The 14,665-nt window shown below is 37.1% G+C and overlaps 1 protein-coding gene across 1 annotated transcript in view; it reads left to right on the top strand.

Annotated features, from left to right (window-relative positions):
• Positions 1 to 14,665, top strand: part of SNX27 (sorting nexin 27) — a 77,713-nt gene that overhangs the window by 12,397 nt on the left and 50,651 nt on the right. Inside the window, exon 2 of the mRNA XM_061120829.1 lies at positions 13,140 to 13,371. Coding sequence (XP_060976812.1) covers positions 13,140 to 13,371 — 232 coding nt within the window. The remainder of the gene's footprint in view (positions 1 to 13,139; positions 13,372 to 14,665) is intronic.

Raw genomic sequence — 14,665 nt, 5'->3', positions numbered from 1 at the left:
TCCATGATTTATTTTAGGGTTCACTCTTGGTGTTGCGTATTCTATGGGTTTGGACAAATTTGTAATGATGTATCTGCCATTATTGCATGCAGAGTACTTTTACTGCCCTAAAAATCCCCTGTGCTCTGCTTATTCTTTCCTTTCTCCCCCTAAGCACTGGCAACTAATCTTTTTACTATCTCCATAGTTTTGCCTTTCCCAGGTTATCATATAGTTGGAATCATATACTATGCACTCTTTTCAGACTGTCTTCTTTTACTCATTAATATACATTTAAGTGTCCTTCATGTCTTTTCATGGCTTGACAGCTCATTTCTTTCTAGTGCTGAATAATACTGCTTTGTCTAGTTCTCCCACAGTTTGGGCTTCCCCGGTAGTATAGTTTCCATATATATATCCCCCACTCCTGCCAAACAGTTTCTCGTTATGAACATCTTATATTAGTATGGTTATTTGTTAATTTAACATTTACTAAAATAAATCAATGTTGATACATTGTTATTAACTGAAACTCATAGTTTATTCTGATTTCCTTAGTTTTTACCTATTGTTTTTCTGTTTCCGAATCCCATCAAGGACACCACATTACATTTAGTTGTCATGTCTCCTTAGGCTCATCTTAGCTGTGACAGTTTCTTAGTCTTTCCTTGATTTTGATGACCTTGACATTTTTGAGGAGTACTGGTCAAGTATAGTACACCTGACTATTAGAATTTGTCTGAGTTTTTTTCATGATTAGATTGGAATTTTGGGAAGACAGTCACAGATGTAAAGTGCCATTTTCATCAGTTCATAGCAAGGGTGTATTTTATCATCATAATTTGTGACTATTTATATTGACCTTGATTGTCTGGCTAAAATAGTATTTGCCAGGTTTCCCTACTATATTCTCCTCTCCCCCTTACTGTAGACTTTGGATAGGAGTCACTATATATGCAGCCCATACTTGGGCTCTTCCCCTTTAGTATGTGGTAACTATATAATTTATTTGGAATTCTACACAGGAGAAGATGTCTCTTCTTCGTGTATTTATTCTGTCATTTATCTGTATCAGTCTGGGCTAAGGTACACAAGGGTGTACCTTCTTTTAGACCCTCTCAGCTGACAGAGTAAAGAAATATATGTGTTTATAAACCCCTGTGTATATTCATGAGTTGAGTTCAGTTGCTCAGTCATGTCCAACTCTTTATTTTATATTTATTTTTTATTTTAATTTTATATTTATTATTTATTTTATACTTTGAGTTATGTAAGGGGCTTCCCTGGTGGCTCAGACATAAGAATCTACCTGCAGTCCTGGAGACCTGGGTTTGATTCCTGGGTTGGGTAGGGAATGACTACCCACTTCAGTGTTCTTGCCTAAGCAAGTCCATGCAGTTGCAAAGAGTTGGACACAACTGAGTGACTAACATTTGGCCTTTCACGTAGGTTATAAAATCTGATACTGCTCCTGTATATTGTTGCTCCAGAATTGGCCACTGGTAGCTTTTTCATTTGGCTTGTGTGCTATTCTGCCATCCTGTCATCAGTGTGTGTTTTTTGTTTTGTTTTTGAGCACTTTCTTACTTTCTGGTACTACAGAATGCTCTAGGCTCATCTTGTGTATTTCCTGCTCCAGTCCTAGAATCAGTCATTTCTCCAAGAGGCACTGGTTCTTTTTATTGAAGCATATTATTAGAAACCAATGTCTGGGCATTAGGTATGGTTCTTGGTACAAGGGTGTACCTTCTTTTAGACCCTCTCAGCTGACAGAGTAAAGAAATATATGTGTTTATAAACCCCTGTGTATATTCATGAGTTGAGTTCAGTTGCTCAGTCATGTCCAACTCTTTGCAACCCCATGGACTGCAGCACGCCAGGCTTCCCTGTTCATCACCAGCTCCCTGAGCTTGCTCAAACTCATGTCCATCAAGTCAGTGAAGTCATCCAACTATCTTATCCTCTGTCACCCCCTTCTCCTCTTGCCTTCAGTCTTTCCCAGCATCAGGGTCTTTTCCAATGAGTCGGTTCTTCTCATCAGGTTGCCAGAGTATTGGAGTTTCAGCTTTAGCATCAGTCCTTGCAATGAGTATTCAGGACTGATCTCCTTTAGGATTGACTGGTTTGATCTCCTTGCAGTCCAAGGGAATCTCAAGAGTCTTCCCCAACACCACAGTTGAAAAGCATCAATTCTTTGGTGCTCAGCTTTCTTTGTAGTCCACCTCTCACTTCTATACATGACTACTGGAAAAACCATAGCTTTGACTAGATGGACCTTAGTCAGCAAAGTAAAGTCTCTTTTTAATATGCTATCTAGGTTTGTTGTAGTTTTCCTTACAAGGAGCAAAGCATCTTTTAATTTCATGGCTGCAGTCACCATCTGCGGTGATTTTGGAGCCCCCAAAATGGTGTGTCACTGTTTCTGTTATTTCCCAGTCTATTTGCCATGAAGTGGTGTGACCGGATGCCATGATCTTAGTTTTTTGAATGTTGAGTTTTAAGCCAACTTTTTCACTCACCTCTACATATCTATAAATATTTCTATGTGTAACCATCTGTATCTATAGAAACTTAAACATGAGTTCTTTCTGATGTCTCTGGGTTTTCTTCATTACTATATGGATGTTTTGTCCCCCTCCCCTTGCTGATCTGTTCATTTTCACGCCAACATTGAGGAACTTGACTCCCTGCATCTACCCTTTATTTACTTAATTGTTCAGTTCCAGTATACATATGTAGCAGTGTCAGAATTGTTAACCTGTACCCCGTGGGAAACAACTTTATTGACTAGAATACAGTACTTTTGTGCAGTCCCTTTGGCCTTGAATTCATTTCCAGATACTTAGGTCTGTAATCCCCTGCCCACTCCCTCTCCCTGCCCCAACCCTGTTCAGTGAGACTTTTTGAAATAGATTTAAAATATAGTTAGACTGCCTTGTTACAACTGGAATTCTCTGGACCTGCTGACTTAAGAAAAAGTTGCAAATATTAAGGTTTCAGTTCAGTTCAGTCGCTCAGTCGTCTCCGACTCTGTGACCCCATGGACTGCAGCACGCCAGGCCTCCCTGTCCATCACCAACTCCTGGAGTTTACTCAAACTCATGTCCGTTGAGTCAGTGATGCCATCGAACCATCTCATCCTCTATTGTTCTCATCTCCTCTTGCCTTCAATCTTTTCCAGCATCAGGGTCTTTTCCAGTGAGTCAGTTCTTTGCATCAGGTGGCCAAAGGATTGGAGTTTCAGCTTCAGCATCAGTCCTTCCAATGAATATTCAGGACCGATTTCCTTTAGGATGGACTGGTTGAATCTCCTTGCTCTCCAAGGGACTCTCAAGAATCTTCTCCAACACCACAGTTCAAAAGCATCAATTCTTCGGCGCTCAGCTTTCTTTATAGTCCAACTCTACATCCATACACGACTATTGGAAAAACCATAGCTTTGACTAGACGGACCTTTGTTGGCAAAGTAATGTCTCTACTTTTTAATATGCTGTCTAGGTTGGTCATAGCTTTTCTTCCAAGGAGCAAGTGTCTTTTAATTTCATGGCTGCAGTCACCATCTGCAGTGATTTTGGAGCCCGACAAAATAGTTTGTCACCGTTTCCACTGTTTCTCCATCTATCTGCCATGAAGTGATGGGACCAGATGCCGTGATCTTAGTTTTCTGAATGTTGAGTTTTAAGCCAGCTTTTCACTTTCCTTTTTTACTTTCATCAGGAGGCTCTTTCCTCTTGCCTAGCAGTAGATCCGATGGTAGTAGTAGTAGTAGTAGTAGTAGATATAATGGTCATCTGAGTTAAATTCACCCATTCCAGTCCATTTTAGTTTGCTGATTCCTGAAATGTTGATGTTCACAAACAGGCATCTCCTGTTTGACTACTTCCAATTTACCTTGATTCATGGACCTAACATTGCAGGCCTATGCAATATTCTTCTTTACAGCATCAGACTTTACTTCCATCACCAGTCACATCCACAACTGGGTATAGTTTTTGGTTTGACTCTGTCTCTTCATTCTTTCTGGAGTTATTTCTCCACTGATCTCCAGTAGCATGTTGGGCACTTAGCGACCTGGGGAGTTCATCTTTCAGTGTCCTATCTTTTTGGCTTTTCCTACTGTTCATGGGGTTCACAAGGCAGGAATACTGAAGTGGTTTGCCATTCCCTTCTCCAATGGGCCACGTTTTGTCAGAACTCCACCATGACCTGTCCGTCTTGGGTGGCCCTACATGGCATGGCTCATAGTTTTATTGAGTTAGACAAGGCTGTGGTCCATGTGATCGGATTGGTTAGTTTTCTGTGATTGTGGTTTTCAGTCTGTCTGCCCTCTCATGGAGAAGGATAAGAGGCTTCTGGAAGCTTCCTGATGGGAGAGACTGACTGAGGGGGAAACTGGGTCTTGTTCTGATGGGCAGGGCCATGCTCAGTAAATCTTTAAGGTTTACACTTTGTGTTTTAAAGTTCTGTAGGTTTTGACATGTGCATCCTGTCATGTATGCAGTGTTACAGTATCATACAGAGTAGTTTCACTGCAGTAAAAATCCCCCCTGCTTCACTTATTCATCCCTCCACTCCATCCAAAGCCCTGGCAGCCTACTGATATTTGCCTACTCTGGAATGTCATGTAATTAATTGGAATCAAACAATGCTGTTTCAGATTGGCTTCTTTCCTTGGCAATATGCATTTAAAATTCCCTCATGTCTTTTCGTGGCTTGAGAGCTTATGTCTTTTTATAGCTGAATAATATTCCATTGTCTGGATGTACCATTTTTGTCTATCCATTCACATATAAAAGACATCTTGGTTGCTTTCAGGTTTTGGCAATTATGCATAAAACTGCCATAAACATTTATATGCTGGTTTTTGTGTGAATATAAGTTGTAAATTCTATTGAGTAAATACCTAGGAGTGTGATTGTTGGATATTATTGGTGAGACTATGTTTAGCTTTTAAAGAAACTGTCAAACTGTCTTCCAAAGTGGCTATACCATTGAATGAGTTGCTGTTGCTTCACATCTTAACCAGCGTTTGATATTATCATCTTTTAAAGACCCATTCAAGAATACATGTAACTCTATGGCTGATTCATATCAATGTATGACAAAACCCACTGAAATGTTGTGAAGTAATTAGCCTCCAACTAATAAAAATTAAAACAAAACAAAACAAAACAAGACCCATTCAAATAGGTGTTTAATGTTATTTGCAGTTCTCTCATGATGAGTGATGTTGAGTAACTTTTATATGCTTATTTGCCATCTGTATATCTTCTCTTCAGAGGTGTCCAGATCTTTTGCCTGTTTTTCTTACCGTTGAGTTTTAAGTTTTAAGGTTCTTTTATATTTTGGATACAAGTCTTTTATCAGATATATTTTCCAAATATTTTCTCCTAGTCTGTGGCTTGTTTTTCATTCTCTTAATAGTATCTTTTGCAGAGTGGACATTTTTAATTTTAATAAAATTCATCTTAGCATTTTATTTTCATGGATCACGTTTGTGTTGTGTAAAATCTCGTTGTCATACCCGTCACTTAGATTTTCTCCCATGTTATCTTTTAGAAGTTGCATTTTTATAATCCGTTTCTTAGCATTGACTCAAATATATGTCTAGATTATCTTGTTCGTATTTAAAATTTTAAATGATTGCTTTATAGTCAAATTGTTTTATCATAATTTTTTTTGACCATTCATTTCCCCCTATTGTTGACTTTTTATAAGAACAGAAATTGGGAAACAACCTAAATAATGATGAACATACTTGCACTTTGCTTTTTCTGTGTTCAGAATTGTTTCATTTCTTCCCACAAATACTTGAGAATGGTCTACATGCCACTATAAAGTTCTGGTCTTCATGGAATTCATATTTTGGTGATTTCCTTAGGATAAATCCTCAGGTCACTTGGGGTTGAAAGAAAATGAACAATTTTATGACTTTAGATGCATATTACCAGTGAAATTGCTTTCCAAGAGTATTTTACCTATTTATGTAGTCATCATCTCATTTCCATATGTTAACATTAAAAGTAATTGAGATAATATTTTTGCACTTTTAAAATCATTAACCAGATTTACTGTTTGTTAAAAAAAGTGCAAACATTTTAGAAACCTTTGCTCATTTACTTTCTCTAACTGTATTTCTCTTTTCCTATCAGTAAATTAGGTGTCCTAAAATGTTATTTCTGCAACAGAATTCCAAAAAATTCTTGATATTTAGTAATCTGGAATTATACCTTGGTGTGGACACGTTCAAGCTTGAGCTCCTTTGGCTATTTTCATTGCTTATGCATGCCTGAGTCCCTTATCTCCAGAGTGTAAGGGCCAAGTACAGTATCATTCCTGAGACAATTAGTCAATAAAAATATTCCCTGACTTGATTGTTTGCCTAAGTAAGGTAGCAAAGAGGCGGAGATGGATGAAAAGAAGTCAACCTAAACCAGCCAGTTTATTTAACTGCAAAATTTAAAAGGACATGTCTTTACATTTCAGTAGAGTGGTTTCTTTTTATAGTCTAGTGTCTAATATAACTGTATGCAACTGTGCAGTCACAACCAGTGAAAAGTCAAAGGAAATGTCTTTCTTTTAAAGTGTCAGGGGACTGTTTTTTTCTAACTTGTAAAGTGTTCACCCAGTTTCCAAGAAAATATATTACAGAGAAGATAGAGAGTTTGTTTAAACAGCTTTGTATAATTGAAAAGATGGAAAAACTTTGTTAGGTTTAAAAAATTACCCATAGTTCCGTAATTACCCTAACTCAGTTATTTTCATATTTTACATATCGTGCCTATTTTTGGCACAAAAATATCTTATGTGCTCATAATCACAATTGATAATATTTTTATATTTTAAATGCAAAAACCTCCAAAATAGGTAGTCTTTGTTTTTTGCATATTGCATACTGTACAGACTTTTCCATGTTTGCATATAGTCTTTCTAAATATTTATTAAAAGTTGTAAGCCCATTTGCTTGATGTACTTCAGTGTCATTAAAAGTTTTTCTAATGTTAGCTATTTGGCTGAACAAATTCTTTTTCAAATACTCTGTGAGAAGAAAATGCTTTATAGTTTTGAATGCTTAAAAGTCTAACAAGGGGATTCTAGGACTCCTAAAAAGATTGATTATATTTATAATGTAGTATAATAGTATTAATCAAGTGTTAAGTGAGTTTGAAGTTTGTTTCTCACATTATGGTTTTAATAAACTTGAGAGAGATGCTGTTGCTGTCTGGCTTAACTTTATAATCATCCATTGCTGAGGTTCTTAGCTGCACTGGGCTCAAAATAACATGTGAGTTCTGTTGTTTATAGGATGCTAAGACAGTACCAAATCAGTAGTAGGGATAAAACTAGTTCTGGCGTAATTTTGTCGTTATTATTTCTGTGAACTAGGCTTGTGAGACATGAAAGTACTGAAAGTATTTTCAGTATGAAAGTATGAAGTACTTTCCACAAAGATATGGGAGGTGAAGAAAAAAGGATGTGTTTTATCCATTAAACAATTTTGTATTGCAGATATGTGTATAGATTCATCTACTAGGACCTTCATAACATTATTCAATAACAGCAAAAAAAAAAATTCAGAGTAAGCTAAAAGTTGAATAGGGGCTCTTTCACTCTGATGACTACTATTTCACGTTTATAAATGAGGATATTGTATAATTTTAAAATTAGCTTTATTGAGGTTTAGCTTATATGCACACTTAGTTTACATGCACACATTTTGACAATTTTAGATTTGAGAAAAGTATAGATTTACCACACCAGTCAAGATACAGAACACATCTGTTACTTTAGAAAGCTTCCATGTTGCGTATGCATGTTGTTCCCTGCTGTCTGATTATTATCACTATAGAGTAGTTTAGTCTGTTTTGGAACTTCAAATAAATGGAGTCAAATCAAGCAGATTCTTTTCTGTCTTCTTCGCTCAGTGTGTTTTTGGTTTCATCCATGTTGTGGACATCAGTAGTTCGGTCCTTTTCATTGCTGAGTCATACTCCATTTCTTGAATATGCCACAGTTTTTCTGTTTACCTCTTGATGGACATTTGGTTGTTATGAATGAAGCTTTAGTGAACATTTGACTATAACTGTTTGTATGGACATGTTTTCATTTCTTTTGGGTAGATACCTATGAGTGGAATTACTAGGTCATATAGTAAATGTATATTTAACATGATGAGAAACTGCCAGAGACTTCCCTGATGGTCCAGTGGCTAGGACTCCAAGCTCCCAGTGCAGGGGCCCTGGGTTCAATCCCTGGTGGGGACACTAGATTCCACATGGCATAACTTAAGTGTGCATGCTGCAAATAAAGATCCCAGGTACTGCGCCTAAGAACTGGAGCAGCAAAATAAATAAAAATAAGTATTAAAGAAACTGCCAGATAGTTTTAGCTTTATGCTCCCATCAGCAATGTAGGAGAATTCTGATTCTTCCATATCCTTGGCAAAACTTCTTTTTTAATTTAACTGTTGGGTGAACATGTAGCCATTATGCTTTAACCTCTAGAATTGAAGTGTGTCCTACTGCTTGCAGTTATAGGAATTTATTGTCTGTTTTTTACAGGCTTCAGACTAACTACACTTTAATTGCTTTCCTGCATGTCACAGGGGGTCAAAGCAATATTGTGCTTGCCACATGGAAGGGCTCCTTCCTGTGCCACATGTAGTGATTGACTCTGTCATATTTCCATCCATGTCTACTTTCATTATATATGGGTTCCTTCATAAACTGTATATAAATCCTGACTGTTTAGAGCATTTTTTTGCTTTTTGGGAGTATTTATATTAGTTTTGCAGTTTCCCCAGCTGGCCACATTTGAAAAGTGAAAGTATTAGTTGCTCATTCATGTCTGACTCTTTGTGACCCCATGGACTGTAGTCCACCAGGCTCCTCTGTCCATGGAATTCTGTAGGCAAGAATACTGCAGTGGGTTGCCATTCTCTTCTCTGGTGGATCTTGCAGACCCAGGGGTTGAACCCTGGTCTCCTGCATTGCAGGCAGATTCTTTACTATCCGAGCCACCAGGGGGAGGGCTTGAAGTCACTCTTATTAGCTAGCTAAAGGCCTCTTGATGGGGCCAAGTTTTGGTCTTATGTAAAAAAATGAGGGGCATTTTATTAAAATTATCAAAGTGTATCTTTAAAATGCTGAAGGCACAAATTAATTGGATATCATCTAATTGGCTAAGGGGGAAAAAATTGGCCTTAGTTGTGGATATTTTTGGAGGCTTGGAAAGAAGCCTTCCTTTTTCCCTCTACAATGTATTATGAAAAATTTCAAACATACAGAAAAATCGAAGGATTGCACATGAATACCTGTTTTACCTACCATCTGGATTCTGTAATTAACATTTTGCTGTATTTGTTTAATCATGTATCTGTTGAAAAATTTTGATGATGTGTTTAAGCCTTTCTTTGTGGACGAAGCATTGATGGGTAGAACCTACTGGGTGGTTAGTTACTTTTGTGTGGTGTAGAATTCAGTGCTTCTCTGATGTGGTAGTTCGCTTTTGAAGTTGATTATCTTGTGATTCCTATTATCACTGGCCGAGAGCTCAATCATTTATTTTCAAATGAATGGCAGCTGGATTATGTTACACAGACAAACGAAACGCGAGGGAAATTGTTCACAGAAAGGGTTTGTATCATCAGGAGCCCCAAATACTACCAACCTGCTCGCCTAGCTGATATAATTAATATCACATGAGTAACTACCATTTGTTGAGTGACTACTGTATTCTAGAACTTTATCTCATTTGAAGTCTTACAGCAACTCTCTTAGCTGAGGGTATTATTAGCCCCATTTGGGTTAAGAAATTGAAGTTCAATAATATTGAGATTGAATTATTTACCTAATGTCTCATCTGTTAAATGGCACAATTGGCATTTAAACCGAAGTCTTTCTTAACTCCAAAACCCACACTTTGAACCAGAAGTCTATAGTGCTGCAAGTTCCCTTTATTGCAGAATTTATATTTTACATTCATTTATGTCTTCAGAATTGATCAGACTGGGCCACACCTAATATGAGCCTGGTATAGTAGCATTCCTGTAGAAAAGGGGTATCATAAACATTTTTATGAGTATGAAGGCCTCTTAATTCTTGAGGATGGAGGACTCTTTTTGAAATATGACATCCTGGGGTTTTTACTGACCCATTTCATTCTCTGAAGAAGTTTCAAGCTTGTATTAAATTGTCAAATGTATAATATTCCTTCTGTAATTGAACCAGATAAGTATTACCAAGTGTGTTTAGAATACGATACTGGTAATTCTTTCCTGTTTCTGTTTGTTTGTTTGTTTGTTTTTTTAAGAGGGATTTGGGATGATAGCTAATTTGAAGTGTGGTCTTATTGTTAAAGAAGTGAAACCCAAGCAAATTTCTTTGCTTGCTGGCTGCTCTTAGAGTAAGCCTCACTTAAGTTTCTCTGCCGATTTTCAGGGTTTATTTATGTGAGGGACCTGTAGGAACGGTGTATTCTAACTTGAAAACTGAATGAGTGGAGGTATGTATTGAAAGCTGTAGGTCTTAACCTTTCTGAGATTACATACTCCTTTTTGAAGCGGATGAAAGCTGTTAGCCCTCTTCCCTGAAAAAAAAAATGCATATATGTAGACAAATACAATTTTACATACAATTTCTGTAGGGGTTCACTGATTTTCCTCCGCCGCTGCCACAAGCCTATCAACAGAGTAGCCCAGATTAGGAATCCTTTAAAGGGGAAGAATTAGGGAGCTGAAAAATAAGAGTGGAGCATTGCTTCTTAACTTTTTTCCTAAGAGCTCATCTCATAAAGTTGATTGTGTTCACATAAAAACCACACTTTTAGTGTATAAGGTGTTTTCTTCAGTCTCTGAAGTGTTAGTTTTTCACTTTGTTTTTTTTTTTTTAAACTTAAGGATATTTGTAAGTTAAGTTGATTCCTAGGGATAGATCAAATTTTCTATGTTGATTTTTTAACTTTTACTTTTTCAATTTTATTTCTTCTACCATCAAAACATTTTCCCAGAACTGCTAATTAGATCAAAGATTTAGATGAAATCCTTTATCAGTCCCCAGCTTTAGTTGTCCATTTCTTCTTTAACCAAAATCTCTTCATAACACATAGCTACATAGTACTTCTTTTCCTTAATACACCTAATGTGAGTATTCAGACATTGATCTTAGCAAGTTACATGTTACATTACATGTAATGTTATGTTACATTAATCTTCACAGTGATCTGTTAGGGACTTATTGTCTCCATTTTATAGATGTGGAAAGCAATGGTAAGAAAGATCAAATGACTTGATTAAGATCATTTCTGGCAGGGCCAGGATTTAAGCCCATGTAGATCTCTCTCCAAAGCCCATTTTCTATTTTATCATCCTGCTTTATGGTCAAAGAACTGACCACTTCTTCTGGTCACTGGTCTGACCTGATCTGAACTTTATTTTTTTTTAACAACAAGGATTTACCATATAGCACAGTGAACTATATTCAATAATCTTGTAATATGCTATAATGAAAAAGAATAGAAAAGCAGAATATAGATATATACATAAATCATTGTTGTTTTGTTGTTAAGTTGTGTCCAACTCTTTTGCTACCCCACGGACTGTAGCCCATCAGACTCCTCTGTCCGTGGGTTTTCCCAGCCAAGAATACTGGAGTGGGTTGCCATTTCCTTCTCCTGATCTGAACTTTAAAAGCTAAAATTTCCATCGGTGGAGGGGGCTGATTTTCTTCTATAGCTAGCCAGTTGTAAAATTGCTATATTATATGTGTGTGTGTGTGTGTGTGTGTATGTGTGTAAGTTAGATTTTAGGTTGTGAAATGTCAAGAGTGCTGAATTTACTGGCTAGATTGTTAGACCCGAAATAAGGAAGGAGGCTTGGCTAGATGATCTCCTGCTTGTTCTGTTTATATAAATGGATATTTCAGATATCATATGCTGACAGACAGTTCCAGTGATTGAAAAGTTGGTGGAAGGCTTGTTACTAAACTTAGCATCATTTTCAAGAAGGAAAAACCTTAATGATTTGGAACAGGACTGAAAAAGTTTAAAGGGTAAATAAACTTTTGTCAGATTGACTAAAGGCCAGGTGTGTATTTCCTCACCCTCTTGGGGTAGCTATGGAGGGGAACCTCCAGGTCAGCTAGCTGCCTAGTGGTTTTTGCTGAGATAGCAGGCTGGGTCAGCATTCTGGGAAGGTAGCTCAGTTTGCTGGGTGAGTTTTGTGAAACTCAGCATCTTTCTTGACAAAATTATTGTTCTTCCAAACCTTGTACTTTTCCTAGTTTCAGCCTTTATATACACAGTGGAACAGGAAGGAGAATGCGTAGGTTGATTTACTATGTAACCTTAACTGTACATTTTTTAGTTTGAACTGATTACACAGGGCTTTAAGTGAGACAGCACAGAACAGAAAAAAGTAGATAGACTGCTAAAAGAGACTAATTGAAGTGATTGGGAGAGAACAAAGGATATTGGGTTAGATAATACAATTTTAGAGATGTTATCTCCTTGCTTTTCTTAAAACTGAGTGATAGAAGAAACTAGTGTGTATGAAGATATGATCATTTAATTCCCGAGGTAATAAAACTTGATATAAGGGAAAATGAAGTTGACTGACTTGAATATATGGGGAGAAATCAGATACAAACGCCAGATAACTATGTTAAGTCAGTCACACTTCTTGAGTCTTTACAAATTATGGAAGCGCGTTTTGTAAAATTTTTCTTTTAATGAAATTCCCAGTTCCACGGGGTTTTAAAAGGACACAAAACAGTTCAAATGGCAGGATTGTTAAAAGTCACTTTATTGTATTGTACACATGCTTAGTTAGGATGAGGAAATTGGACTCTTTAGCTTTAAAAGCTTTGTTTCCTCTTCAGCTTCACCTTCCTTCCCGTGTGTTTTCCTAAGGCTGTGTGTGGAGTTCTAGTATAGAGGAAGAGTAGGTCTTCTCACCTGTTAACATTTTTTCCCCCTGCCTTAAGTTCACACACACTTTTTCACATTATGATTTGTAAAAACAAACAGCTTTGCTGGAACCAAACTGATCCTTTTCTTTTCTGGTTCACACTTCATGACACTGGAGTGGGGGCAGGAGGGTGGAGCTCTAAGGTGTTTGGACCCTTCTGGTTTATGGGATTGTCTTTTTCCCTTTTTCCCCTTAGGAACGGCGTGAATGTTGAGGGGGCGACACACAAGCAGGTGGTGGACCTGATCCGAGCAGGCGAGAAGGAATTGATCTTGACAGTGTTATCGGTACCTCCTCATGAGGCAGATAATCTAGATCCCAGTGACGACTCGTTGGGACAATCATTTTATGATTACACAGAAAAGCAAGCAGTGCCCATATCGGTCCCCACATACAAACATGTGGAGCAGAATGGTGAGAAATTTGTGGTGAGTGTCAGCCCAACTCAATCCTCAAACACTTAGCTTTTGTTTCTCCCAATCTTATAATTTATGATATATATTAGTGTGCTGGGATAAATGACTGCAACCTAGGTCAGTTTGCCTACCAGGAATGAGGGTTTACACATAAATAAAATACCCTGACCCTGATTTATTGCAGGGGTGAACTGCAGTAATGAAGAGGAGTCCTATTTCTGCTTAAGTATTTCTAGACAGTTTTAAGTTTCCATTTGGGCCTATTGTAATCATGTGTACGTTTGTTTTATTTGTTCTTTTATTGTCATATCTCCTTGCTAATAGTGTCTCACTGTTGACTCTGTAGAGATATAGAACAAGATTAATTTTAAAATGTGGTATCTTCTAAAGCATTTAGGTAATACCGTTTGTCCATGTAAGAACCTACAAGTGCCCTATACCCCTTTCATGTCTTGTTCTTTTCCATTTTCTTTGTAGATATCTGTGTGAATGGTTAATTCGGGTTTTCTCCAAGGTCCTCATTATATTCTGAATGCAATTCACATGGGCTACTTTATACATTTCCAATTTCTTGCTGTTGTAGATATGCAGGAAAGCCCATCTTGAATTTGGATGATATGTGCCAGCCCCTTTCTTTAATGCCTTTGTTTGTTCTTCAAAACCTAATTTCAGTGATCGCCCAATCTACTTAATTTTTCCCTTGGTTGCAGTATTCTTTATTTACCTTTGATTAGTCTGGGAGTAATGGTACAATGAGAAATTCACTAATCTTTGTGAAAAATGCAGTATGTTCTGTTAGGTATTGGCAAACAGACTACATTTATTTAAAGCTGATCTGCTCTTTAAAGTTGCAGTCTCTGAAACAGATTTGTCCCCTGTATACGAATGAGCTACTAGAATTTTATGTAGGTTTTATGTCAGTCTGGTGTATGTATTCTCAGAGCCATACACACAAAATTTAGAGTTTTGTTTTACAGAGGTGCTATACCTTTTGTCTTTAACCATTTTTTTAAATTGAAGTATAGTTAATTTACAACGTTGCGTTAATTTCAGGTGTGATTCAGTTATACATATACATATATATCGGGTTGGCCAAAAGTTCATTCTGGTTTTTCTGTGACATTTTATGGAAAAACTCAAATGGACTTTTTGACCAACCCTCTATCTATTCTTTGTCAGATTCTTTTCCATTATAGGTTATTAAAAGATAACTGAATATGGTTCCCTGTGCTATATAGTAGGCCCTTGTTTATTTTATATACAGTAGTGTATATATTGTTAATCCCAAACTCCTGATGTATCTCTG

The sequence above is a fragment of the Dama dama genome, chromosome 20, assembly GCF_033118175.1.
Source record: "Dama dama isolate Ldn47 chromosome 20, ASM3311817v1, whole genome shotgun sequence".
Taxonomy (NCBI): Eukaryota; Metazoa; Chordata; class Mammalia; order Artiodactyla; family Cervidae; genus Dama; species Dama dama.
This window is presented reverse-complemented; position numbering and strand designations above follow the sequence as displayed.